Source organism: Drepanopeziza brunnea (assembly GCF_022702325.1).
Source record: "Drepanopeziza brunnea f. sp. 'multigermtubi' strain 214-2 chromosome Unknown ctg1, whole genome shotgun sequence".
In the NCBI taxonomy this organism is placed as follows: Eukaryota; Fungi; Ascomycota; class Leotiomycetes; order Helotiales; family Drepanopezizaceae; genus Drepanopeziza; species Drepanopeziza brunnea.
This window is the reverse complement of record NW_027094064.1, coordinates 5662954-5686512: the sequence shown is the minus strand read 5'-3', so window position 1 is coordinate 5686512 and position 23559 is coordinate 5662954. Positions and strand designations below refer to the sequence as shown.

The following is a 23559-nucleotide window of genomic DNA, read 5'->3' as shown; positions in this document are numbered from 1 at the left end:
CTTAGGAAAGAGTGGTGAAAAGGATACCGTCAAGGACTTGGGGCGGTCTCGCTTGAGGGCGACAGGAAACATGATATTTTTATAGATCCATTTCTAGTCTAGGTACCCGATTTGGGATCTGGTGTTATAAAATGCAAGACAAACGTTACTCGAATCGCCGTACCTGCGTCAATTCGTAAGGGCGATCCACCGTACGGGGATCCCATCGTCCGAGATCTCGTAAGGCTTGGTCGGTGGTTTCCTAGGTGGTAGCGCCCACCTAGCTCTACCTGGTTTCTGGTCGTCAATTTTTCCGTTCTTGCGCATGAGCATCTCCATAACGGCGACTCGGATGAAGTCGCTGTTTTCGCGCAAATCTCTTTGGCGTGCTAACGGTCCAGCGGCGACCTCGACCTCGGCTACTTCGGTCGCTTGGGTGCGCGGGCTGATGACCTCTGGTGTAGAGGCACCCTTTTCCACGCACGATACCCTGTACGTCTGCATCTGGATCGATGCCGTGCAAGTCGTCGAACTGATCGTTTGGGTCCGGGATTTCGGGACGTGAGCTTCAATGGGAGCATTCGTGGTTGGGTTGAGGTACCGGCGAAGAGCTGGGGTTGGCGCATCCTCAAGTCGAGGAGGCACCCGTTCGTCGGTAAATGGTACTTGGGGATCGATGGAACCGATTGACCGAGTGGTGAAATCATCCGGGGAGATGGACAAGGGTGTTGCCAGGCTCGAAAGTGACCGGGCGGCTGATCTCAGGGCTCTCAGTGACGCCGTGAGGTTGGACTTGAAGAAAGCTGGTTTGCGCCAATGGATTTCGGCATGGTGCTTCTCTTGCTTATGCTCTGGGGTTTGGGGGGAGACCTGGAAATCCAGCTCTTCGACGGAGGTCTCCGTCTCAGATAGTGGATGGTCCTCTGGTGGTGTAAGAAGCGATGGCGAGAGCGAGTGGGTCCGGCGGCAAGGCATCGGCCTTCTGCTACGCAAGGAGGCAGGAGTTTTGACTGGAGTGAAAGGTGGCGAGGCATCCGAGAGGGACAGAGAGCAGCCGTCCAAGGAGGGGATGGACTCGCTGGAAATGCTTCTGGTAGACGCAGACATGGACATGGACATAGATACTACATCTGTGTCTGTATCGTCGTCGTCTGGGGCGCTGAGCAAAAGTTCCAATGGAGACCTTTCCTCTCCCAAAGCCAGGCCAAGTGGCTTCTCTGCTGAAGCCGTTTGTTCCAAGATGGCGTCCACCGTCAGCCTCTGCCTCTGCCTCTGCCTCTGCGTGGCACCGCCTCTTGGTCGCAGACTGCTGGTTTTCGGATGAGGAATCGAAGTAAGCGCAAGAAGCGCAGCAACCGAGGGGGAAATAGCATCTGCCTGGGGACGACGGTTTGGTCGGGCTCTGCCATGCGAAGCGTCTCGCTGCCCACGCGCGGGCAGAGGGATCAGCACTGGCGAAGAAGTTGTCGTTGGTCTCAGGGGGGCGGTTGGGGTTGGGTTCGGGGTGGATATAGGAATGGTTGTGGGTGCGGAAAACATGTCCGCAGAATCTCTCGCAAGAGGTCTGGTTTTCCCTTCCAACCGTTGTTGTTCATATCTGCTGGTATCTTTGGGTTTGGAGGACGTAAGAATGGAAGTCGGTGCTTGCGTGTAGAGATAGCTGCGCGGCTGTAGCATTACGACGGCCAGGTAAGGGAGGGTAGGTACCGTCCCTTACTTGCTTATCGACTCTTCCCTCCCTCTTGGTCAAGAAGTTCAAGGCAGATGTCGGTTTGGTGGGATCGAGGTGGCATGGTATGTACCTATGTATGTACTACTGGAGCGTCAAGGACATGTGTCTTGCATAGGTGGTAGAGGGAGGAGGAGGAGGAGGAGGAGGAGGAGGAGGAGGAGGAGGAGGAGGAGGAGGAGGGGAGAGAGGTAGGTGGGTCGTCGATAGATATTGGTAAAAGGAGTTGTCGATGTGTTTATCTTTCGTCGTATCTGTATCAGATGATAGGAACACGGAGGCAATATACGGATAAGAGGGACGGATGTGCAAGTGCTTGCGTGTCGGTGTCGGTATCGGTGTCGGTGTCGGAGTCGGATGTTTAGATGCATCCTCGTCGAGATCCGTTATACGTAGTAATTGTCTGTAGCCACCCAACCCAGTACTGATAAGACCTGCGACACTGGTTGGCTGAACGATTAAGGAAGGGCACATGATCAACTGGGAGCCTTTAAGTACCTACCGGTATCAGTATCCCTCAAGTGCTACTTACTACCGGCACCTATACTTCTAGCTACCGGTATCTAAGTATCTATCTATCCCTTATCCCTTATCCCCTATCACTTATCCCTTATCCCTAATCCCTAATCCCTTGTCCCTTATCCCTCCCTTTCCCCCTTATCTTTATCCCTATCCTCGCCGTTGTGGCCCGAGTCTGAGCCCGAGCCCGAGCGGCGCCGAATTCTACCAACTAATCACTACAAGTAAACAAAACAAAAACAAACAATGCAAACGAGGGTCAAGCGAAGAAGCCACCAAGCTGCTACTTGGACCGAGTACCGGTGTATACTACGTAGCTTCTTCGTAACGCCTCGCTCTCCCTCTTCTCATTCTTTTCGTCTCATTCTTTTCTTCATTCCTTGATATATGCATTCATTCAATTATTCCCTGACGAACAAGCCGGCCATTCCCATGCCCGTACCAATACACATAGACACGACTCCGGTCTCCAGCCCTTGCCTCTCCAGCTCGGGCAACAAGCCAGCCACCATGCGTGCACCAGTCGCCCCGAGTGGGTGACCCAATGCAATAGCACCACCTTTAGGATTCACCCTCCCTTCCTCCAGGCGCTTCTCCAGGCCCAATTCCCGCAAGCAGTAGATCGCCTGGCTAGCAAATGCCTCGTTGATCTCCCAGATGCCAACGTCGTCGGTCTTCAAGCCGGTGCACTCCAAGAGTTTGGGAATCGCGACAGCAGGCCCGATTCCCATCTCGTCGGGCCTGCAGCCGGCCACCTGTGTGCCAGCCCACCTCCCAATGATCGATGCTGTCAAGCCGAGCTCGGTCGCGGTGCTCCGACGCATCAGCAGCGTCGCGGCGGCTCCGTCCGAGATTTGGGAAGAGTTTCCAGCGGTTGATGTTCCATCTTCCTTGAAAGCCGGCTTCAGCTTCTGCATACCCTCGAAACTGGCATTGAACCTGATCCCGTCATCCTTCGACACGGTAACGTCTTGCATCTCTCCCACCTTCTCTCCCTTCACCATCTCCTGGTATCGGGTATGTACGGGCACAATTTCCTTGTCAAACAAACCTTCCTGCTGAGCCTTCGCGGCTCTCTGGTGCGACGCAACTGCAAAAGCATCCTGGTCCGCCCGGTTGACACCGTATCTCTCGGCAACGTTCTCGCTTGTCAAGCCCATGGGCATGATACAATCCTTCGCATCCTGAACCTCGCTGTTCTGGAGTTCTGGCCAGAGAACAGTTGGGATCGCCTTCGAGCCGTAGTTCCGCGTCATGCTCTCCATCCCAGCCCCGATCCCAACGTCAATCATGCCAGTGGCAATCTGATGCGAAACATTCGTGATGGCGCTGAGCCCGGAACTGCAAGCTCGATTCGTAGTGTAGAAGGAGGTCGTGGTAGGGATCCCGATGTGATTCATGGCCATCCGCCCTGCTTTCGAGCCACCGAGTTCCGAGAGAACAACACCCACGCCGACATCCTGGATCAGCGCAGGATCGAGGTTGGGATTTGCTGCGAGCGTTGCGCGGAGCACTGTGGCGAGTAATTCTTCCGGGTAGGCGTCTTTGAGCTGGCCTTTGTAGGAGCGGGTGATAGGTGTTCGGAGGGAGGACAAGATGACTATATCGTTGGCCTCCTTTCTGAGAATGTTAGAGAGGCCTTTCCGGACTGGACCCGACATTGTGAAGACGGGGGAGCTTGCGATTGATATATAGATAGGTAGATAGATATATTAATTAATTGATTGTTCAGATGCGACTCTGGAGGCTAGAGTAGTAGTAGCATACACAGCAGCAAAAACAGAGAGATTGAGTAGCAAGGAGAGACAGAGGGCAGGGAGTTCGCACACTTCATGAATATGGGCGGGATTAATACCGGTACATCGGAAGCTTTGGGCGCGTCGGCTCGGGACCCGAGCGACGGCAAAAGACTCTCCCGTGCCAATTCCAACACGTGCTCGTCTCGACCCTCGCTAATCTGAGCAGAGTCAACAAAAGCCAAGACGCAGAGAAAGAAAAGGCTCACGGTCTCGGTACCGACCGCGCTGTTCTGCCATTCGAGCGCGTGAAAATTTACGGCGCAGGTGATTCCACATCTTCGCGACAGATGTAGCCGTGCACGACTGCTCCATGGTCTATAACTACCCTGACAGTACGGCGGTATCGAACACGTGCAGGAGAACGAAGGCATCTAACGTCGCGATCGGACCCGTTGGAAATGTATCTTGTATTCCTGTCTGATCCGGCCAAGGTTTGATGTCTTACCGAGAGCAATGCGTCTTGAACCAGACAGATATAAAGTTTGGATCTAAGTCTAACGGCCTCGACAAACCGGTTCCCACGTCCATCCCGTTTCGAAGTCAGCTAGCTATACTAACATGTGGTGGAGATTCGCCAGCAACAGGGATACAGTAGGTGATGTACTTGAACATCATTCAATTCCTCGACCTATCCGCGCCTCATTCCACTCATCCTGCACTACCAAACACGGTCCTCGGTCCCGAATGGCCCGTGGTCTTCTACGCCTCTGAGGATCATCTTAACGAGCACTTTTCGCCCGCGCCGAACAGGTCTGCTAGTTGGTAACGTGCCCGCGCCGATATATAAAAAGATCGAGATCCGCATGGTCCCGGATGACACCGACCTGATCCACCGTAATGCCGTGAATCTATCTGTACCTGTCCCGCCCTTGCCTGGAGTTCTGGGAGCAGCTGGCTCCAGCTCGACATGTCCCCGTCTCTCAGGTGAGCTTGCCTTGGGAGCAGCCTTTCTACTAACTACTCACTGGTAGTGCGGTCGAACATGGACAGGTGTGCACAAGGGCATGTTCAAGGAGCCCTGTGGGTTCCTTCCACAAAGTACATATCGGCGCGCCGAAGCGAACGACAGCCGTTGCACAGCTGTGCCCGGAAATCGCGTTGGCAGCGAGAGAGAGAGAATTAGGAGCCATCAACCTAGGGAAGAGATGCATCAGCTCGCCGTCGCATGACGGTTCATCACGCTATCAGACAGCCACGGACCTTGTAGTTGGAGTAGGTAAGGAATGAAAAGCTGGGCAAGAGGAGAAGAAGTAGAAGCGAAAAGAGACGGAAGCAAAGTTGCAAGGCTGATAGAGGTAGAAGAGAACACCTTCTACTGCAGAGCAGGATACCCAGGAGGTAGCCAATCCTACTTGAAGATATGGTAAAACAGATGTGAGAGGGAGAGATCACGAGGCAACCTGCCATCGGTCGCAACAGGATTGGAATCCGCGTCTGCTCGGTTGGAACATGGCATTTAGGTATCATATCATGACACGCCTCAAGCCTTCCGTTCCTCCCAGAACCCTCCTCCCAGTGACTGCACACCTGCCTTTACCATCCTCCCATTTGCTTCCGCTCCCTTTCCTCAAGTCTTCTTGCTTGTCGTGGTTCCCTTCCAGCCATCTATGGATACAAGTGTAGCAGTATACAAATCCCGTCTGACACGCAGTCGCTGTGGTGATTTCTTCCTGGCAGATTGGACATAGTCCCGAATCCTGCGGGGGAGGCACTGTGTGTATTGGCAGCAAGGATGTTGCTGCGATGGGCGGCTTCTCGAGCTTGGGCTCCTCTCTTTCATCTTCTCCCTGTGGCCCCTTCTCCGTCGCAGGGGCACCATTCTTCTTGCTGCCAGGACCGAACCGCACGGAGAGGGCAGAAAGTCCGGAAATCACTGGCGGGGGCAGCTCAATCCCTTCAGCTGCCTTTTTGGACAATTGTCTCGCAAAGTCGGATGCGTGCCACCACTCCAGAAACTTCAACGCAAATATGCTTGTCGGCAACAATATCTTCAAACTGGCCAGCAACCTGTCACCCATTATCCTGGGACTGAATATGCTCGTGACTCCCAGATTACTACCAGCGGCTCCAGTATTAGGCTCGCCCAAGGCAGCAATGGCCCTATAATCTGCCTCTCCCAGCCTCCTCATCCTCGTCCCGATCAACCACATGAATGGCGAATGGTATTTGCTGTTATCGAACAAATACGCAATGTTAAATGCCAACAGTGAAAAGTAATATGCCGCATTGACACTCGGGTACACATGCCTCAGGAACCATCGGTAGTAATGCATAAACCTCTGCTTCAACGTGGGGTTCGGAGGCATGCGGGTGTAGCTTGCTCCCAACAACGCTCTCGGCGCATTTACGTCGTAACTCTCATCCAGCTTGCGCTTCAGATATGGCAGACCCACCATCACCGCCAAGTTCTTCCATATATCCATCTTCGACAGGGTGAGAGCTGCGCGGACGTGTGCTGGCGCGGCCATGTTTGCGCGTGGGATTTCGCCCACCGAAAGTGCTTTCTCGCGCTTCAGGCCGTAGAAATTCTCAGTAAAGCCACCGCCATGGGTCTTGAGGTAGTGCCGCTCAACCAAGAGCATGAGCACAGCGTAGAGCTCATCGAAGGAGTTGAGGACGCGTAGGAGGTATCTAGGATGCCGGTGAGTCGCAACGGCTAGAAGGTAGCGGAGAGAAGGGGGTATGAGGGAGGCGAGCTGAGCTTCGGAGAGAAGCTCGAACAAGGATGGTTTGTGTTCATCAAAGGTCGAGTGGAGCGCAGTCATGAACTCCATATTGAAGGATGGCTGGGGATTTTTTTGGTTGCTGTTGTTGCTGTTGTTTTCTTGATCTATGGATGATTGTGAACGTGGCAGACAAGCCGAGGCATATCGTTATCGCCGATAAGAGAAGCTAGCCAAGTAATTAACATTTGCATAACTCTCTATTGATATCATAGGTACTGTAAGATACTACGATTCTTTACTTGTACTAGGTGCTTCTTACGAACCTATAGCTTTCTCTTGCGGCAAAGATTTTAAAGAGTCGAAATTAAATCGCCGATATGCGGTGTCTATTCGAAGAGATTTTCTTTATCGACGATTCCGAACCTCGTTTTTGTTTTCTTTTTCTGATTATTACGCTGATTATGGTTTTTACTCTCGATTGGACAGTATTTTATGTACAATCCCTCCACTTAGCACGTCGCCGTACCTTACAGGAGCTCCCAGGGTCCGAGCATTGCGTTTTGTAAAACCACCCCACGTGAGTACTACTAGGTACTACTACTACTTGTTCTATTGGTATCATAAAGATCGACGGAAATTACACTGTAAAAAACAAAGTCTAATAACTCTCCGCTCCAATCGTTTCTAAGCGCGTCGCCTTTTCCACTACTTCGTCGCTCATCTTCTCTGTATATTTCTCCAGTTTGCCTTGCAAGATCGAATCGTTTGTAGCGAGAATCCTGGCGGCGAGAAGGGCGGCGTTGATCTGATCGATCGGGTTTTGTCAGTATTCACAGCCCATGAGAATGATGCTCGCAAAATAAAAAATTGCAATAGATTATGAGAACGTACCGAGTTATTGATCGCCATTGTAGCGACAGGAACCCCGCGTGGCATTTGAACAATGCTTAGCAAACTGTCCATGCCGTCTAAGGTGCTACACTTGACGGGCACACCGATGACTGCCGCACGTATTAGCAACCTTGATTCACAAACATTTCTCCTGGTACCCTTCTTCTCCTCCTTCTACTTCTTTTTGGGCGGGACGGGTGGGGAGAGAAGACTTCACTGACCTGGCAGCTGAGTAGACGAGGCGACCATGCCAGGAAGATGCGCCGCGCCGCCAGCAGCAGCAATGATAACCTTGAAACCCTTATCTGCAGCGGTCTCGGCAAATTCAATCATTCGGTGGGGGGTGCGATGCGCCGAAGTGATCGTGACGAGATATGGGATGCCGAGGGCCTTCAATAGTGCAATGCCGGGCTTCAAGATCGGGAGATCGGAATCAGAGCCCATGGTCACTGCCACCAGAGGTTGCTCGGGGGCTGCAGCTGTAGTGGAGGATATGGGCGATGAGATGTTCTTGCGCGCTGCACGCATGGCATTGGCAAGTGTGATAAGGGGTTTCATCAGGTTCTCGCCTACGGAAGTCAATACAGACAAGTTGAGTGATAAAATCAAGAGGGCTGCTGACATTGGGACATTGATGTCGAGACAATAGTGATGTGTCCAATTTTCCGGGCTGGTTTTGATTCCTTGCCGTACATGTGTAACGCTGCTGTAGGAATAGCTACAGCTTTCCTCGTCAACTCGTCGTGAGCAGATTTGGAGGCGCCGCCCAGGATGTTCAGCATGATCGTTGCTGGGAACATGGAGGGGATTTGAGTTATGGAGGGCATGACGCCGAGGATGGAGAGGAGTTGCGCTTTGTACTGGGACATCGTTGGGCAGGCTTCGATGGTGTAGTGCCCAGAGTTGTGTGGCCGACTGGGATCGTCAGTATCTTGGTACAGTGAAAGTAAGAACTGTACTTACGGTGCAATTTCATTGACGACGAGCGTATCTGAAGCACGTTAGTCAAGATCCAAAAGAGCTTTATGGAAGAGACACTACCGTCTTGCATCAAAAACAACTCTACACCAAATACACCCTTGCCCCACAGACTGCCAACTGCTTTGCGAGCCAGAGCCTGGGCTTTCTCTCGTATCGTCGCGGAAACCCCGCGGGCTGGCGCATATACCAATTTGCATATGCTATCCTCATGGATGGTTTCTACGGCTGGGTACACCACAGTCCCTGTCCCTTCCGTCGAAAGGCCATCCTCGGTTTTGACGACCATGACGGCCAGCTCCATCCTGAAATTCGCCCACTTCTCTGCATACAAGCCCCGGCCCTTGAGAACTTGCAGTGCCTCCTGAATACCCTCAGCTGACTTTACTGGGCAATTCCCTCTTCCATCGTAGGCGTCCTTCCTCGCCTTGAGCATGAACGGATATCCGTGCATGTCTCCAAAAGCTCGCAAGTCCTCTTCATTTGACCCAACATCTTTCGAGATGACAGTCTGAACACCGGCTTTCGCCAGATGGTGCTTTTGCAGGTATTTATCCTGGATCATCCGCAGCGTCCTCCAACTCGGCTGCACCTCAACCTTTTTCGTCGTCCTCCGGCCGTCCTCGGCTACGGTTTCGACGCCCCTCTCTGCAACTTCCTCAAGAATATGCGTGTCAACATGCTCAATCTCGATCGTCAAAATATCGACCTGGCGAGCAAGCTCGCGGATCTTCTCTGCATCGATGAACGAGCCATTGACGTGGGGGGTTCTCGCATTGACTTGCTTCGCGGGCGAGTTTTCCGTATCGAGAATGACGACATTGATACCCAGAGGGTTTGCCGCCTCGCAGAGCATTTGGCCAAGTTGGCCGCCTCCAAGAAGTCCAACTGTGCGGTCCATCTTGTGGTGATGGTAATCGCGAGGGGGTTGGTGGGGTTGAGATTGAAAGATAGGGTGAGGTTCTGTGTGGTAAGAGGTTAGTGATAGACAACTAGGTATGAGCATTCATCCATCAAAATACTTACTTGGAGTGGATTGAGTGATCGTAAGTAAAATGAAGACGTGTGTTCCGCGAATCCACAGATGAAGAATTAAATTTCGAAAATTGTTCCAGCCTTGTCGTGGGGCCTGAGAGAGAGCGGCGCGCTAGTTGGACGCACGGACCATGAGCGGGATTACTATTATTCCGTATATGTCGTGGGGTGAATTTGGTGGAGGCCAGGGCACGGACCACTACTATATAAATGGTAGGAGCTCGTAAGGTCGTGTTGCTCTTAAAGTATGGTGCAAGATCCTGTACGAAGGTGGAGCACGGAACGGTACTGGTTACTGCATCTACTTGTTTGCAATCTCCTCCTTCATCTCCTTCTTGATCCTCGTGATCGTGCCCGATCCCCCATAAACCAGCGCCGTATACACCTGCGCGACATTCGCCCCGGCGTTCAAGATCTCGAGAGCCTGCTTCCCGTTCGTAATACCACCTGTAGCGAAGATGACTTTTTGCTCACGCGAATGGTCGCCCGTACGGTCTTTTGCGCCCCTCACTGCAGCTGAGACGGCTTCGGTGACTGTTCCTTTCGTAGGGTCCATTTTCTCGGCGATGTTGGGACCTACCGGTTTGGTGGTCTTGTTCTCCTTCTTTGGCTCAGGCGGTGGAGGAGGCCCTTGGTCGAGAAGTTGTCTGTATCTCTTGACCAAGCTCAAAGTCCTGTCGAACATGTGCGGACCAGACAAACCTCCCTTCTCGCTTAGAATCTCCTTCTCTTTTGACGTCAAGGGTAGGTCCTGGGGCAATATATTGTCCCTTCGGTTCGTGGTGTTTCCAACTATCACACCATCAACGCCACTCTTCCAGATAGCCTCCACAATACCCTCAATCTGCTCATCGTGGTCCTCATCTGGAGAAACCTTGACCATTACCTTTGGCGCAGTCTTCCTCTTAGTGGCCTTTGCAGCACCGACTACCCCTTCAAGAATCCTAGTTAAAGGTTCTACTCTTTGGAGTGTGCGTAAACCAGGGGTATTCGGGCTGCTGACATTCACGACCAAGATATCCGCATAAGGTGCTAGCCTCTCCACGCAGTAAACGTAGTCACTCTTCACAGCCTCAATATCGTCGTCCTTGGTATCCTTGTTCTTCGCAACTTGCACCAAAAGCATCTTCCCCTCCGTCAAGCTCCCCGGAGGAACGCCAGAACCTCCATTAAGCACAAATTCCTCAGCATCATCGCCAATCCCATACCCGTTTCGGAATGCAAAGGCCCGGACTCTTTCCCGTAAAGTCTTAGCCATATCATCTGCACCCTTCGAGTTCAACCCATAACGATTGATCATCGAGTTCCGACTTGGCAGTCTAAAGACTCTGGGTCTCGGGTTCCCATCCTGAGGAAGCGGCGTGGTTCCTCCAACCTCCACAATCGCCGGCCCCAACGCAAACAAAGCATCCGGGATCTCAGCCAGCTTGTCGATACCCGCAGATGTGCCAATTGGATTCTGCAACCTCTGCCCAAACACCATGACACTCAGGCTCGTTTCTTCCCTGCCCGTAGCCCGCTCCCTCGGGTGTAAGTTGAGCGAGTACGCAGTCTTTAAAGCTTTGGTCCCAGCGTGGTGCGCGTCCTCGGCGTCGGGGTAGAGCCATCGCAAAGCCGGAACCACCAGCCATTGGTGTACGCTCGCTCTCGTGTCGGTGATGTACAGGTAGCCGAAGATAGCGGAGAGGGACAGAGACGCGCCGTAGAGCAAGGTCTTGAGTCGGGTGACGAAGAGGGGGCTGGCGTCTGCAGCAGCTGTCGACGCGGGGCGAGAGTGCTGTAGGGTTCGCGAGACTACAACTGGGCGGCGGGATTGCGAGCCCAGGAGACGACGAGTCGGCACTCGTGAGAAGCGTAGGAGGCGCAGCGAAGAGGGGGCCATCGTGACGGACACGAGTCGAGTGGAAAGGGATCGCTCGATCACGACTTGATCAGATACCGAGATGCCGCACAGAGAGGGAGGTGTTAAGGTCGTGTTGGTTGCATTGGTTGATTTGTTGTGTTACTGGCGTCTTGCGTTATGCATAGGTAAGCAGGTCGAGCCGCCACGCTAACGGCTGCTCCCGCAACCTTATTATTATTACAGTATAAATCGCCCCCGCGCGCACAATTGAACATTCTTAAATATTTCTTAAATAAATCATATATTTACGGATGCGTTGTCTATCCAAACTACAACTACAATATAGAATTAACAACACTAACGTGCGACAACGTCTATCCCATTCACCTCTCCCTCTTTTGCTACGAATACCTTTCTCTTCCTCATAAGCTGACCTCTAAGTTCCCTCTGCTTCCAGCCTCACGAGCTGACCAAGCACCTTTGCTACACACGCCAACCTCACCTCCACGCGTTGGCTTAGGCCTACCTAGCTTCCTGTTCTCAAGTTTTTTGACCATTTCTGGCTTTCTCGTGTCCATCTTTCTCGCCCGTCTCATCATACGTACGCAAGATGTCAGGCTTCGATAATTACAAGGCACGTTACCTGCATCCATCCATACCCCTTCCCCTTCAGACCGATCAGCATTCAACAATCAATAACTAACAAACCATCCTAGACCCCCTTGGATTCTCGCTACAGCAGCGATGAGATGAAGAAGCTCTTTGGTGCTCGCAACCGCCATTCTACTTGGCGCCAGCTTTGGCTCTGGCTGGCCGAGGCTGAGAAGGAAGTCGGCCTCGAGGGTATCAGCGATGAGGCTATTGCTCAAATGAAGGCGCACTTGAAGCTCACCGACAAGGATTTTGAGATTGCTGCCGTGGAGGAGAAGAGACGTCGTCACGACGTGGTGAGTCCAGTCCCTGCCACTTCGCAGCGACAGGATGTCTGGCACGTGACACGATAGCTGACGATGAGATGTGGTAGATGGCTCACGTACATGCCTTCGGAGTCGCCGCCCCTGCCGCTGCGGGAATCATTCATCTCGGGGCTACATCCTGCTAGTAAGATACACATCCCTAATCCCAAATGTTCTGCAGCTGCAGCTACTGACTCTTAACAGTGTTACTGTGAGTGGCTCTCAAGTCAGTAAAGGGGGGTTTCTCGCTAATCTAAGCTCAGGACAATGCCGAGCTCATAATAATGAGGTAGCCTAGCCCATAACATTCGTTACATCTGAGCTTTGCTGACTTTTGACTAGGGATGCCATGGACCTCCTCCTACCAAAACTCGCCAAAGTTGTTCATAACCTCTCAGTCTTCGCCCTGGAGAACAAGGCGTAAGTTGACGACTCGTTCAGCCATCACCAGAATGATCCACGTGCTGACGCGTTCCAGCATACCTACCCTCGGCTTCACCCACTTCCAGGCAGCCCAACTCATCACTGTTGGTCGACGTGCAACCCAATGGATCCAGGATTTGGTAAGTTGTAGAAGCGCATCTTCCATCTCTTCCCACTTACCACACATTTTAACGAATCCTTCCTCACGATGTCGCAGTTGATGGATCTCAAGAATATCGAAACTCAGCGCAGGGACCTTCTCTTCCGAGGTGCCACGGGCACTACTGGCAGTAAGTCCGCAACTCCTCCCTATTTCCAGCGCTACCACCACAGGACAGCCACTAACCAGCATCCCAGCCCAGGCCTCATTCCTCGAAATCTTCCATGGCGACGGGGCTAAAATCGACAAGCTCAACGAGATTCTCTGCGCCAAAGCCGGTTTCCCCAGGCAGTACGACATCTCCGTTCAAACTTACTCTCGGAAGGTTGACCTTGACATTTCTAATGCCATTTGTGGTCTCGGTTCTACGGCTATGCATATCACCAATGACATCCGTCACCTGGCCAGTATGAAAGAGCTCGAGGAACCTTTTGAGAAGGACCAGATCGGATCCAGCGCAATGGCGTATAAGCGAAACCCGATGCGCTCGGAAAGAATCTGCTCTCTGGGCCGCAAGCTGAGGTCGCTGCCGATGAATTTCGCTGATACGTATGCCGATCAGTGGTTCGAAAGAACACTCGATGATAGCGCCATTCGGAGAATTGATATCCCCGAAATGATGCTGCTCGCTGATGCTATCCTCATTGGCTTGGATAACGTTACTTCTGGCTTGGTAAGTCTTACCAATATCTTCTCGTCTCGTGCCGCTTGGGAGACTCCTCCGCCTCTTCCTTCCCCTTTTCCTTCCTACTAAGACAAAATGCAGGTCGTCTACGAGGAGAAGATCCGCGCTCACGTGATGGAAGAGCTCCCATTCATGGCCACAGAGAACATTATTATGAAGATCGTCGCCAATGGGGGCGATCGCCAGATAGCCCACGAAGAGATCCGAGTCCTATCCCACCAAGCCTCCGACGTCGTTAAGAAAGAAGGCGGGAAGAACGATCTGATCGCTCGCATCAAGAGCACAAAGTATTTCGAGCCGATCTGGGCCGAGATTGATGGATTGCTGGACCCGCGCCTGTTTATCGGGAGGAGCGAGGAGATTGTGGAGAAGTATTGTAGGGAAGGGGGGCCGGTCATGGAAAGGTTAGCGAATTATGTGGAACACATTAAAAGTGCAGGAGTACAGCAGTTGAATGTTTGAGGAGTTGTTTTAGTATTTATTGTTATTGGACTTGCAAGGTGCTTGTTGCCTGAAGGGTAGATACCATTGATGCGTGGAGATAGAAGCAGAAATGCTATTATGCTATCAGATAATAAACTGTAATTGTTCTGCAAATGCCTCTTTATAAAAGTCAGCGTGCTGGCTGTGAACCTGCTCGAATCATTCTAGATGTTTGATATCTCTTTCTAAGAGGCGCAAGAGATGCCTAATCGTACAACGCAGTTCGCTATTATATACGAGCTTGGCTTCTTCGTGCCGGTCGGGAAGCTCGAGTTCGAAAAAGAGGAGGAGGAGGAGGAGGAGGAGGAGAGTAGCAGAGGCTATAAGGGCTCGGAAGGGTATAACTCAGAAGCTATGAAAGAGAGGAATGAGGCCGAAGTTCGACGAGGATAAGAAATATGTAATAAGTTAAGTTGTGATTAATATACCTTCATTTTTTGTTTCCGAACATTCAGTTTGCTGCTCTCTCGATATATGATAGCTCCTAATTAATGATGATCATTATCAATCTATTCGTGTGCTTTAGATTAATTAGATCGCTCTATCTACTTCTGCCTTCCTTTCTTTCTCAAATCCCAAGTCTCGAATACAGTCTAGATCTGACAATCTTTTCCTTTGCCACCTCCCTCCCTCTCCCCCCCTCTCTCCCTCTCTCTCTCTCTCTCTTGCTTCCTTTCTTCCTTCCATCCGTCCTTCTAGCTCTTCCCTTCTCACCTCTCATTTCTTCTAGCTCACCGATGCTAGTGCTTAAGACGAACGCCACCGAGAAAACCACTTCTTGGAATTAGGACCTCCAATAATACCCAATCCCTTCCATTCCTGGTATGGTTTGATTGAATAATCTTTGAGCTTCCTCTTTGAATCGAAGCATGTCATCGATAGTCCTAATTCGTCGCTCTCTATCAATTCATCTGGGATAACCATTTGCCAATCTCCAAAGGTGTTTGGAATATATGAAAAGCGTACTGCCTTCCCCGGGGATCCGGGCGCCTTTGACGTAATATAATTGAGGATAACTTTTTCATCTTGGAACCATAATACCTCTCGTCGCCGGCTCGCAGCGCTCTTTGCTTTCCTTGGGATCCATACTTTGGTGGCGTCTTTATACGCTTTGGAGTTCGCGCTGATGGAACAAAACCATGTGTCATCATTCTCTTTCGTACTCCAACCAGGATGTTTGTTTACTACGCAGATTGTTAACTCCGCGTAACAAACGAAGATCTAGTAATCAACTTACCGAGATAGAGGCCGTTTCCTATTTGGTTGCGGTCGGTCAACTCGTAACTACCTGTGGAAACCCTGTGGTACCGGCTCACCATACTGGCTTCCGTCTATCATTCGCGAGATTAATATAAGCTTTTATTATATAAAATCAAGTATAACTTACGCTAGAAACGGTTCGATAACCGATAACTTCTATTGACCGTGTATCTTCCCTTGCAGATATACCACTTCCATAAGCTACATGGAAGAGAAGGCCAAAGGCCAGCAAGATCGAGCAAATGGATTGCGATGATGGCATCGTGTTAGAATTTCGGTATTGAGGTTGATAAGGCTTTGGATAGTGCGAGCTAACGAGAAGAAATAAACTTGCACAAGCAAAAGATGATAGTGAGCGTGATGGTAGCGAGCGTGATGGTAGCGAGCGTGATGGTAGTGAGCGTGACGGTAAAGAGCGTGGTGGAAAGGAGCGTGGTGGAAAGGAGGTGCTGGTAAAGAAGCTGATGGCATGCTTTAAATATAAGCAGGTGCAAAAAGGAATCTAGAAAGGATCTCTTGCGCCCTATTCATTTTACTAATATTAGTATACCAAAGATTAGTATACTATATTAGTACACCAAGATACCAACATACGTAGTACTACTATATTACCATACTATTATACTCATATACTAACTTACTAGTATACTAGTACCGTATACCAATATTCGTAACGGGTATCTGATGTTTCTACGTCGACTATAAATAAATGGTGGGGCCAACATATTGATTGACCTTCTTTCTCACTTTCATTTTCATCGTCGGTTGGATCGATTATTGACGTAAAAAATCCCGCCAGGTCGGCATCAGCCACCAGGAACACATATCAAATTACGACTTTTAATATAAGCCCTACAAATTTTGATCCAGTAGTACTTGGTACACGCCCGAAATAATGTACAAAACCGGTCTGAGCGCAATTCTACCTGTAGAGGTTTCCCTTGACAGGACTCTTGTGCAAGGGGTACCACCAATCAATCAATCAATGATTATGCCAACCCTAATTTTCCTACATAAATATTGACGATATGATACCTAGCTGGTGGATTTTCTATCGATTCTACAAGGGCAAAGGTGCCTACCTGTTTAGGTGTTCCGGATCGATGGTGCCGACACAGGCCGACGGGGAGTTTTTTTTTTTTTTTTTTTTTTTTTTTTTTCAATGGAATTTAAGGTTCACTAACCGACGATTAAAAATAAAATCGAGATTTCAACTACACGCTTAGCTAACTATTTATAGTATTGCAAATTTCCTTTTTTTTTTTATTGGGATTGTGTATTGAAAAGATCGACGTACGGTATACGGAGCACAGATGTACTTGTATCAAGTAAGTTGACGTAAATGGCAAGCAGCTTACGTAATATCAAAGCGAGCTTGGGAGTGCACCTACCAAGGTACATACGCGGAATTGAGAGTTCACAGAATTTAAAGAGGCGTATTTGTTTGAATGATTTGATATTCGAAATCTTTAGTCTTCAATTGTTAGTACCGGTACTTCAAGCACGTTGTCTGCCATTTTGGGATTCTGCCTCCCGTCACCACGCGCACTTTTTAACTGACCAATCAGTTCCATTCGCTAAAAAAGGCTATTTGCATTTTTTCATGAGGCCACATTCCCCCTTATAGGGGAAGGAGCTCTCCGGTAACACAAAGCTTCGCAAGCTCGCTTTGATTAGTAATAGGTCGGAATAGGTCCGAGTTGGATCGAATCCTTTATTTATATACAGTCAATACTTTGAGCTCAGGTCCGGTATACCGGTATCGAAGACGCCGAGGCTAATCCGCTCTTACGTCTAATTACCTACTACCACGGTACAGGCCTAAGTACTACCAGTGTTACCCTTCGAGGGTGCCTCAAAAGTTTAGTTTCCACTTTAAATTCCCTGATTACCCTAGGTACCCTCAAGGGTGTAACAATTACGCCTGTACCGTGGTACTACCGGTATTTGTTGTCAAATCCTAACTTATTCTCATCGCAGCTTAATACCTACTATTGCACCCGTGAACAAACATCGTCGTCGCTCAACTTTATTATTACTTATCGCCGCCTACGTAAGAGCCAGCTATTTCCACTTTTTACACTCCGCAAATTAGGAGGCTACGATCCTATACCTATACTACGAGGTGTCTCCTACGAACCTTCATCTCTCTCTTGCGGCAAAGGAGTCTGGAGAGCCTAAATCCAATCATCGAGATTGCGGCGGCTCTCGAAGAGATCTTCCTTTACCGGCGCTTCCGGACCTCCTTCCCTCCTTCGACCACCACGCCGACTACGATCTGTACCTGACGAGCATGCCGACTGGAAAGACTCAGAGGATCCGCGATAGAGAGGGAACGGGTGTAAGAGGTAAGAAGGTTTTTCGTTTCGATTGATTGAAGACACAGTATAGCGCCTTCGATAGCGCTCTGCAAACACACCGGCTCTATACGGGTATAAGGGCTACGAACGCAAGCCTTTTTTAACTCTGCGGTAAAGAGAGAACGAAGGTCGTACTTATACGAATCGAGGCCGTCGACAATTGACGAGAAAAAACTCGGGGTATATTATTAAAAAAAATAAAAAAAATAAAAAAAATAAAAAAAATAAAAAAAATAAAAAAAATAAAAAAAATAAAAAAAATAAAAAAAATAAAAAAAATAAAAAAAATAAAAAAAATAAAAAAAATAAAAAAAATAAAAAAAATAAAAAAAATAAAAAAAATAAAAAAAAATAAAAAAAATAAAAAAAATAAAAAAAATAAAAAAAATAAAAAAAATAAAAAAAATAAAAAATAATAAAAAATAATAAAAAATAATAAAAAATAATAAAAAAAGCTTTCAAGAGGTTTTCTAAAGCCTTTGCGATACCGCGGGCTCAGAGACCCGAAGCTATTCTATTCCAAAGAAAGCTTTCCCCTGACGTGGTTTCTACTCTCGATTACCTAGATGGTAGGTACTTCATACGTATTCACTTTCCTTAGCACGTCGTCGTACCCTGCTACTACTATAGGAGGTTCTAAGGTCCAACCAAGCATTGCGTTTTGGATACCTGCCTGACGTTGATAAATACAACGACAACAACAACAACGACAACGACAACAACGACAACAACAACAACAACAACAACAACAACGACAACAACAACAACAAAAAAAAAATACTTCGTCCGATACCGTCTTTAGTCCTTACCTGATATAGCCACCCTTTTCTCTTCAGTGGCCGCTCTTATACCAACGCCTTGACGCCTCTAGCCAAAAAAATGATAATAGTCCACCATGTTTCTTTTTGTTAAACAAGATAAGAGAAATACCGTACAATCGCGAGTATCTTTAACAGACATGGATTTCATATAAAAATTGTCTTTTCTTTTATATATATAGTCTTTCCTTCTAGGTACCTATGGCCCGCAGTGGCCGATGATCTAGTTCAAAGTATATAGTACAATATAATATAATATAATATAATATGTGTTGGTTACACAATAGGGTGTACACGTGAGACTCGGTACGAATGGCAAGTGGTTGCATTCGTGGTGTTATTAAGTCTTTAAAGGAGGAAGCTATTCTAGCTGCGAGGTGCAGTTTAGGCTGCTCCATGGGGTGGGGGCCCCACGGGGTTTTCCTCCCCATTCGCCCCATGGGGCCTTGGCCGATGGGGGATTTTTTTTTTAAAGCCCCATGGGGAGGATTTTTTTAAGTGAAATTACCCACGGGGGATGGGGAAACCCCATGGGTTTAAAGTGGGGCTAGTTATAAGTCACGTTACTTGAAAAGATTTAACTTGCACGTGCTTGCCGAGCTCTTGAATTAAAGCTACGTATATTATATATATATATATATAATTGCAGTTGCTTTTTTCTTATTTTTCTTTCTGAAATAATCAAACCTTTTTTATTAATTTTATTAATGAATTACTTTATGCTTTATTATATTTATTTTCGCTATTATAATAAATTAATCGATTAATGAATCGATGAGTACATCTATTAATAAATCGATTAATAAATGAGATTAGTAAATGAGATTAGTAAAAGTTATTAGTAAATATAATAATTAAATGTGATTAGTAAATGTGATTAGTAAATATAATTAGTAAATGTGATTAGTAAATGTGATTAGTAAATATGATTAATAAATATAATTAGTAAATATAATTAATAAATCGATTATGAAAAATAAAATAAAAGTTAATAAAGGTTAATATAAGTTAATTCAAGTCAATACAAATTAGTACAAGTTAATACGGGTCGATACAGGTCGATACAGGTCAATACAAGTCAATTCGTATAGCTATGGGCTATTCAAGGAAGGGGGTTGTCGGTTAGTAAATGTGATTAGTAAATGTGATTAGTAAATGTGATTAGTAAATGTGATTAGTAAATGTGATTAGTAAATATAATTAGTAAATGTGATTAGTAAATGTGATTAGTAAATATGATTAATAAATATAATTAGTAAATATAATTAATAAATCGATTATGAAAAATAAAATATAAGTTAATAAAGGTTAATATAAGTTAATTCAAGTCAATACAAATTAGTACAAGTTAATACGGGTCGATACAGGTCGATACAGGTCAATACAAGTCAATTCGTATAGCTAAGGGCTATTCAGGGAAGAGGGTTGTCGGTTAGTAAATGTGATTAGTAAATGTGATTAGTAAATGTGATTAGTAAATGTGATTAGTAAATGTGATTAGTAAATGTAATTAGTAAATGTAATTAGTAAATGTGATTAATAAATGTGATTAAGAAATATAATAAATAAATATAATTAGTAAATATGATTAATAAATCGATTATTAAATATAAAATACAAGTTCATAAAGGTTAATATAAGTTAATATAAGTTAATTCAAGTCAATACAAGTTCGTATAAGTTAATACGAGTCGATACAGGTCTATACAGGTCAATACAAGTCAATTCGTATAGCTAAGGGCTATTCAGGGAAGGGGTTGTCGGTTAGTAAATGTGATTAGTAAAAGTGATTAGTAAATATGATTAGTAAATGTGATTAGTAAATGTGATTAGTAAATGTGATTAGTAAATGTGATTAGTAAATATGATTAGTAAATGTGATTAGTAAATGTAATTAGTAAATATAGTTAATATATATAATTAATCAATCGATTATTAAATATAAAATACAAGTTAATAAAGGTTAATATAAATTAACATAAGTTAATTCAGGTTAATACAGGTCAGTACAAGTTAATACGGGTTGATACAAGTCGATACAGGTTAATACAAGTCAATTCGTATAGCTAAAGGCTATTCAAGGAAGGGGAGGGGGGGGGGGGGGGGGGGTATAATTCGCGTAATCTTATTGCTACTTGATTGTTAAAGCGCTGATATCGTTATAGCAATGCTTTGACCTTCAACTTAATTAATAATGAATCTATAATTATACTTCTTTTAAGATTTTCTATTTTTATTATATACTTTTAATACAGGTTAATATAAGTCAGGTCGATACAGGTCAATACAAGTCAATACGTATAGCTAAGGGCTATTTAAGGAGGGGGGTTGTCGGTACTTATTTGCAAGTGCTTAATACAAGTAAATACAGATCAATATAAGTAATACAGATTAATACAGGTCAATACGTATAGCTAGAGGCTATTGAAAGGGGCGGGGGGGGGGGGGGGGGGGGGGGGGGGGGGGTGGGGGGGGTGCAAATAACTAGCGTATTGTATTGCTACTTCGATTAGTAAATCGATTAGTAAATCGATTAGTAAATCGATTAGTAAATCGATCAGTAAATATGAAACGCAAGTCAATACGGATTAATACAAGTCAATACAAGTAATACAGATTAATATAAGTTAATACGTATAGCCAAGGGCTATTCAAGAGAAGGGGAAGGGGGGGAAAAGGGGGGGGGGGGGGGGTATGAACCGCGTGATTGTATTGCTATTTAGTTATTACAGCGTTGCACTGCTGCAGCCGCTACTATCGTTATAGCAATACTTTGACCTTTAATTCAATAAGTAACGAACCGATAATTATTCTTCTTTTAAGGTTTTTTATTTTAATTATACTTTACGATATACGAAACATTAACTTTAACTTATATTCGCTGATTTGTCGGTCGCAAATTGATTAATCCTTTAAAGTCTTATCAATTGCAATAAGGAGGGAGGGGGGAGAGTGCAAATAACTGGCGTATTATATTGTTACTTCGATTAGTAAATCGATTAGTAAATCGATTAATAAATGTGAAATGCAGGTCAATACGGATTAATACAAGTCAATACAAGTAATACAGATTAATATAAGTTAATACGTATAGCTAAGGGCTATTCAAGAAAGGGGGAAAGAGGAGGGAGGAAGGAGGGGTATGAATCGCGTGATTGTATTGCTATTTAATTATTACAGCGCTGCACTGCTGCAGCCGCTACTATCGTTATAGCAATACTTTGACCTTTAATTCAGTAAGTAAAGAACCGATAACTATTCTTCTTTTAAGGTTTTTTATTTTAATTATACTTTACGATATACGAAATATTAACTTTAATTTATAATCGCTGATTTGTCGGTCGCAAATTGATTAATCCTTTAAAGTCTTATCAATTGCAATAAGGAGGGAGGGGGGAGAATGCAAATAACTGGCGTATTGTATTGTTACTTCGATTAGTAAATCGATTAATAAATGTGAAATGCAAGTTAATACGGATTAATACAAGTCAATACAAATAATACAGATTAATATAAGTTAATACGTATAGCTAAGGGCAATTCAAAAGAAGGGGAAGGGGGGGAAAAGGGGGGGGGGGGGTATGAATCGCGTGATTGTATTGCTATTTAGTTATTAGAGCGTTGCACTGCTGCAGCCGCTGCTATCGTTATAGCAATACTTTGACCTTTAATTCAGTAAGTAACGAACCGATAATTATTCTTCTTTTAAGGTTTTTTATTTTAATTATACTTTACGATATACGAAACATTAACTTTAACTTATATTCGCTGATTTGTCGGTCGCAAATTAATTAATCCTTTAAAGTCTTATCAATTGCAATAAGGGGAAAAGGGGGGGGGGGGGGGGGGGGGGGGGGGGGGGGGCAAATAACTGGCGTATTGTATTGCTACTTCGATTAGTAAATCGATTAGTAAATCGATTAGTAAATGTGAAATGCAGGTCAATACGGATTAATACAAGTCAATACAAGTAATACAGATTAATATAAGTTAATACGTATAGCTAAGGGCTATTCAGGAAAGGGGGAAAGAAGGGGGAGGAAGGGGGGGTATGAATCGCGTGATTGTATTGCTATTTAATTATTACAGCGCTGCACTGCTGCAGCCGCTACTTTCGTTATAGCAATACTTTGACCTTTAATTCAGTAAGTAACGAACCGATAATTATTCTTCTTTTAAGGTTTTTTATTTTAATTATACTTTACGATATACGAAACATTAACTTTAACTTATAATCGCTGATTTGTCGGTCGCAAATTGATTAATCCTTTAAAGTCTTATCAATTGCAATAGAGGGAGGGAAGGGGGTGCAAATAACTGGCGTATTATATTGCTACTTCGATTAGTAAATCGATTAGTAAATCGATTAGTAAATCGATAAGTGAATGTGAAATACGAGTCAATACAAGTCAATACAAGTTAATGCAAGTTAATAAAGGTCAATATAAATTAATACAAATCAATATAAGTAAATACAAGTCAATACAAGTAATACAAATTAATACAGGTGAATGCGCATGGCCAGGGGCTACTCAAGAAGAGGGGGGGATATGATTCGAGTAATCGTATTGCTATTTCGATCAATAGATAGATCAGTAAATCAATTAGTAAATCGATGAATAAATCGATTAATAAATGTGAAATACAGATAAATATAAATAAATACAAGTTAATACAAGTTAATACAAGTAATACAGATTAATATAGGTGAATGCATATAACTAAGGGCTACTTAAGATGGGGGAGGTGATTCGCGTAATCGTGTTGCTACTCCGATTAATCAATCGATTAATAAATCGATTAGTAAATCGATAAGTAAATGTGAAATACAAGTTAATATAAGTTAATACAGATCAATATAAATTAATACAAGTTAATACAAGTTAATACAAGTTAATACAAGTAATACAGATTAATATAAGTGAATGCGTATAGCTAAAGGCTACTTAAGATGGGGGAGGTGATTCGCGTAATC

The 23559-nt window shown here is 45.9% G+C and overlaps 7 protein-coding genes across 7 annotated transcripts; 1 reads left to right on the top strand and 6 right to left on the bottom strand.

Moving 5' to 3' along the window:
- Positions 1 to 168: 168 nt before the first annotated feature.
- On the bottom strand, positions 169 to 1518 carry L3040_001173 (uncharacterized protein; the record flags this gene model as incomplete). The annotated part of the gene is made up of 1 exon (XM_007293186.2): positions 169 to 1518. One exon carries the CDS (start codon positions 1516 to 1518, stop codon positions 169 to 171), a length of 1350 nt encoding a protein of 449 aa, XP_007293248.2.
- Positions 1519 to 2628: 1110 nt separating this feature from the next.
- On the bottom strand, positions 2629 to 3888 carry L3040_001172 (uncharacterized protein; the record flags this gene model as incomplete). Its single annotated transcript, XM_007293185.2, has 1 exon — positions 2629 to 3888. One exon carries the CDS (start codon positions 3886 to 3888, stop codon positions 2629 to 2631), a length of 1260 nt encoding a protein of 419 aa, XP_007293247.2.
- Positions 3889 to 5489: 1601 nt separating this feature from the next.
- On the bottom strand, positions 5490 to 6800 carry L3040_001171 (uncharacterized protein; the record flags this gene model as incomplete). Its single annotated transcript, XM_007293184.1, has 1 exon — positions 5490 to 6800. One exon carries the CDS (start codon positions 6798 to 6800, stop codon positions 5490 to 5492), a length of 1311 nt encoding a protein of 436 aa, XP_007293246.1.
- A 550-nt stretch (positions 6801 to 7350) lies between these two features.
- On the bottom strand, positions 7351 to 9462 carry L3040_001170 (uncharacterized protein; the record flags this gene model as incomplete). The annotated part of the gene is made up of 6 exons (XM_007293183.1): positions 7351 to 7497; positions 7584 to 7693; positions 7805 to 8152; positions 8206 to 8498; positions 8547 to 8574; positions 8625 to 9462. The coding sequence occupies 6 exons, from the start codon at positions 9460 to 9462 to the stop codon at positions 7351 to 7353; spliced, it is 1764 nt and encodes a 587-aa protein (XP_007293245.1).
- Positions 9463 to 9897: 435 nt separating this feature from the next.
- On the bottom strand, positions 9898 to 11478 carry L3040_001169 (uncharacterized protein; the record flags this gene model as incomplete). The annotated part of the gene is made up of 1 exon (XM_007293182.1): positions 9898 to 11478. One exon carries the CDS (start codon positions 11476 to 11478, stop codon positions 9898 to 9900), a length of 1581 nt encoding a protein of 526 aa, XP_007293244.1.
- A 571-nt stretch (positions 11479 to 12049) lies between these two features.
- On the top strand, positions 12050 to 14125 carry L3040_001168 (uncharacterized protein; the record flags this gene model as incomplete). Its single annotated transcript, XM_066155452.1, has 10 exons — positions 12050 to 12073; positions 12156 to 12386; positions 12464 to 12540; positions 12600 to 12606; positions 12659 to 12684; positions 12738 to 12815; positions 12874 to 12958; positions 13036 to 13108; positions 13176 to 13651; positions 13745 to 14125. The coding sequence occupies 10 exons, from the start codon at positions 12050 to 12052 to the stop codon at positions 14123 to 14125; spliced, it is 1458 nt and encodes a 485-aa protein (XP_066013465.1).
- Positions 14126 to 14893: 768 nt separating this feature from the next.
- Positions 14894 to 15668, bottom strand: L3040_001167 (uncharacterized protein; the record flags this gene model as incomplete). The annotated part of the gene is made up of 3 exons (XM_007293180.1): positions 14894 to 15330; positions 15384 to 15477; positions 15534 to 15668. The coding sequence occupies 3 exons, from the start codon at positions 15666 to 15668 to the stop codon at positions 14894 to 14896; spliced, it is 666 nt and encodes a 221-aa protein (XP_007293242.1).
- Between the last annotated feature and the right edge of the window lie 7891 nt (positions 15669 to 23559).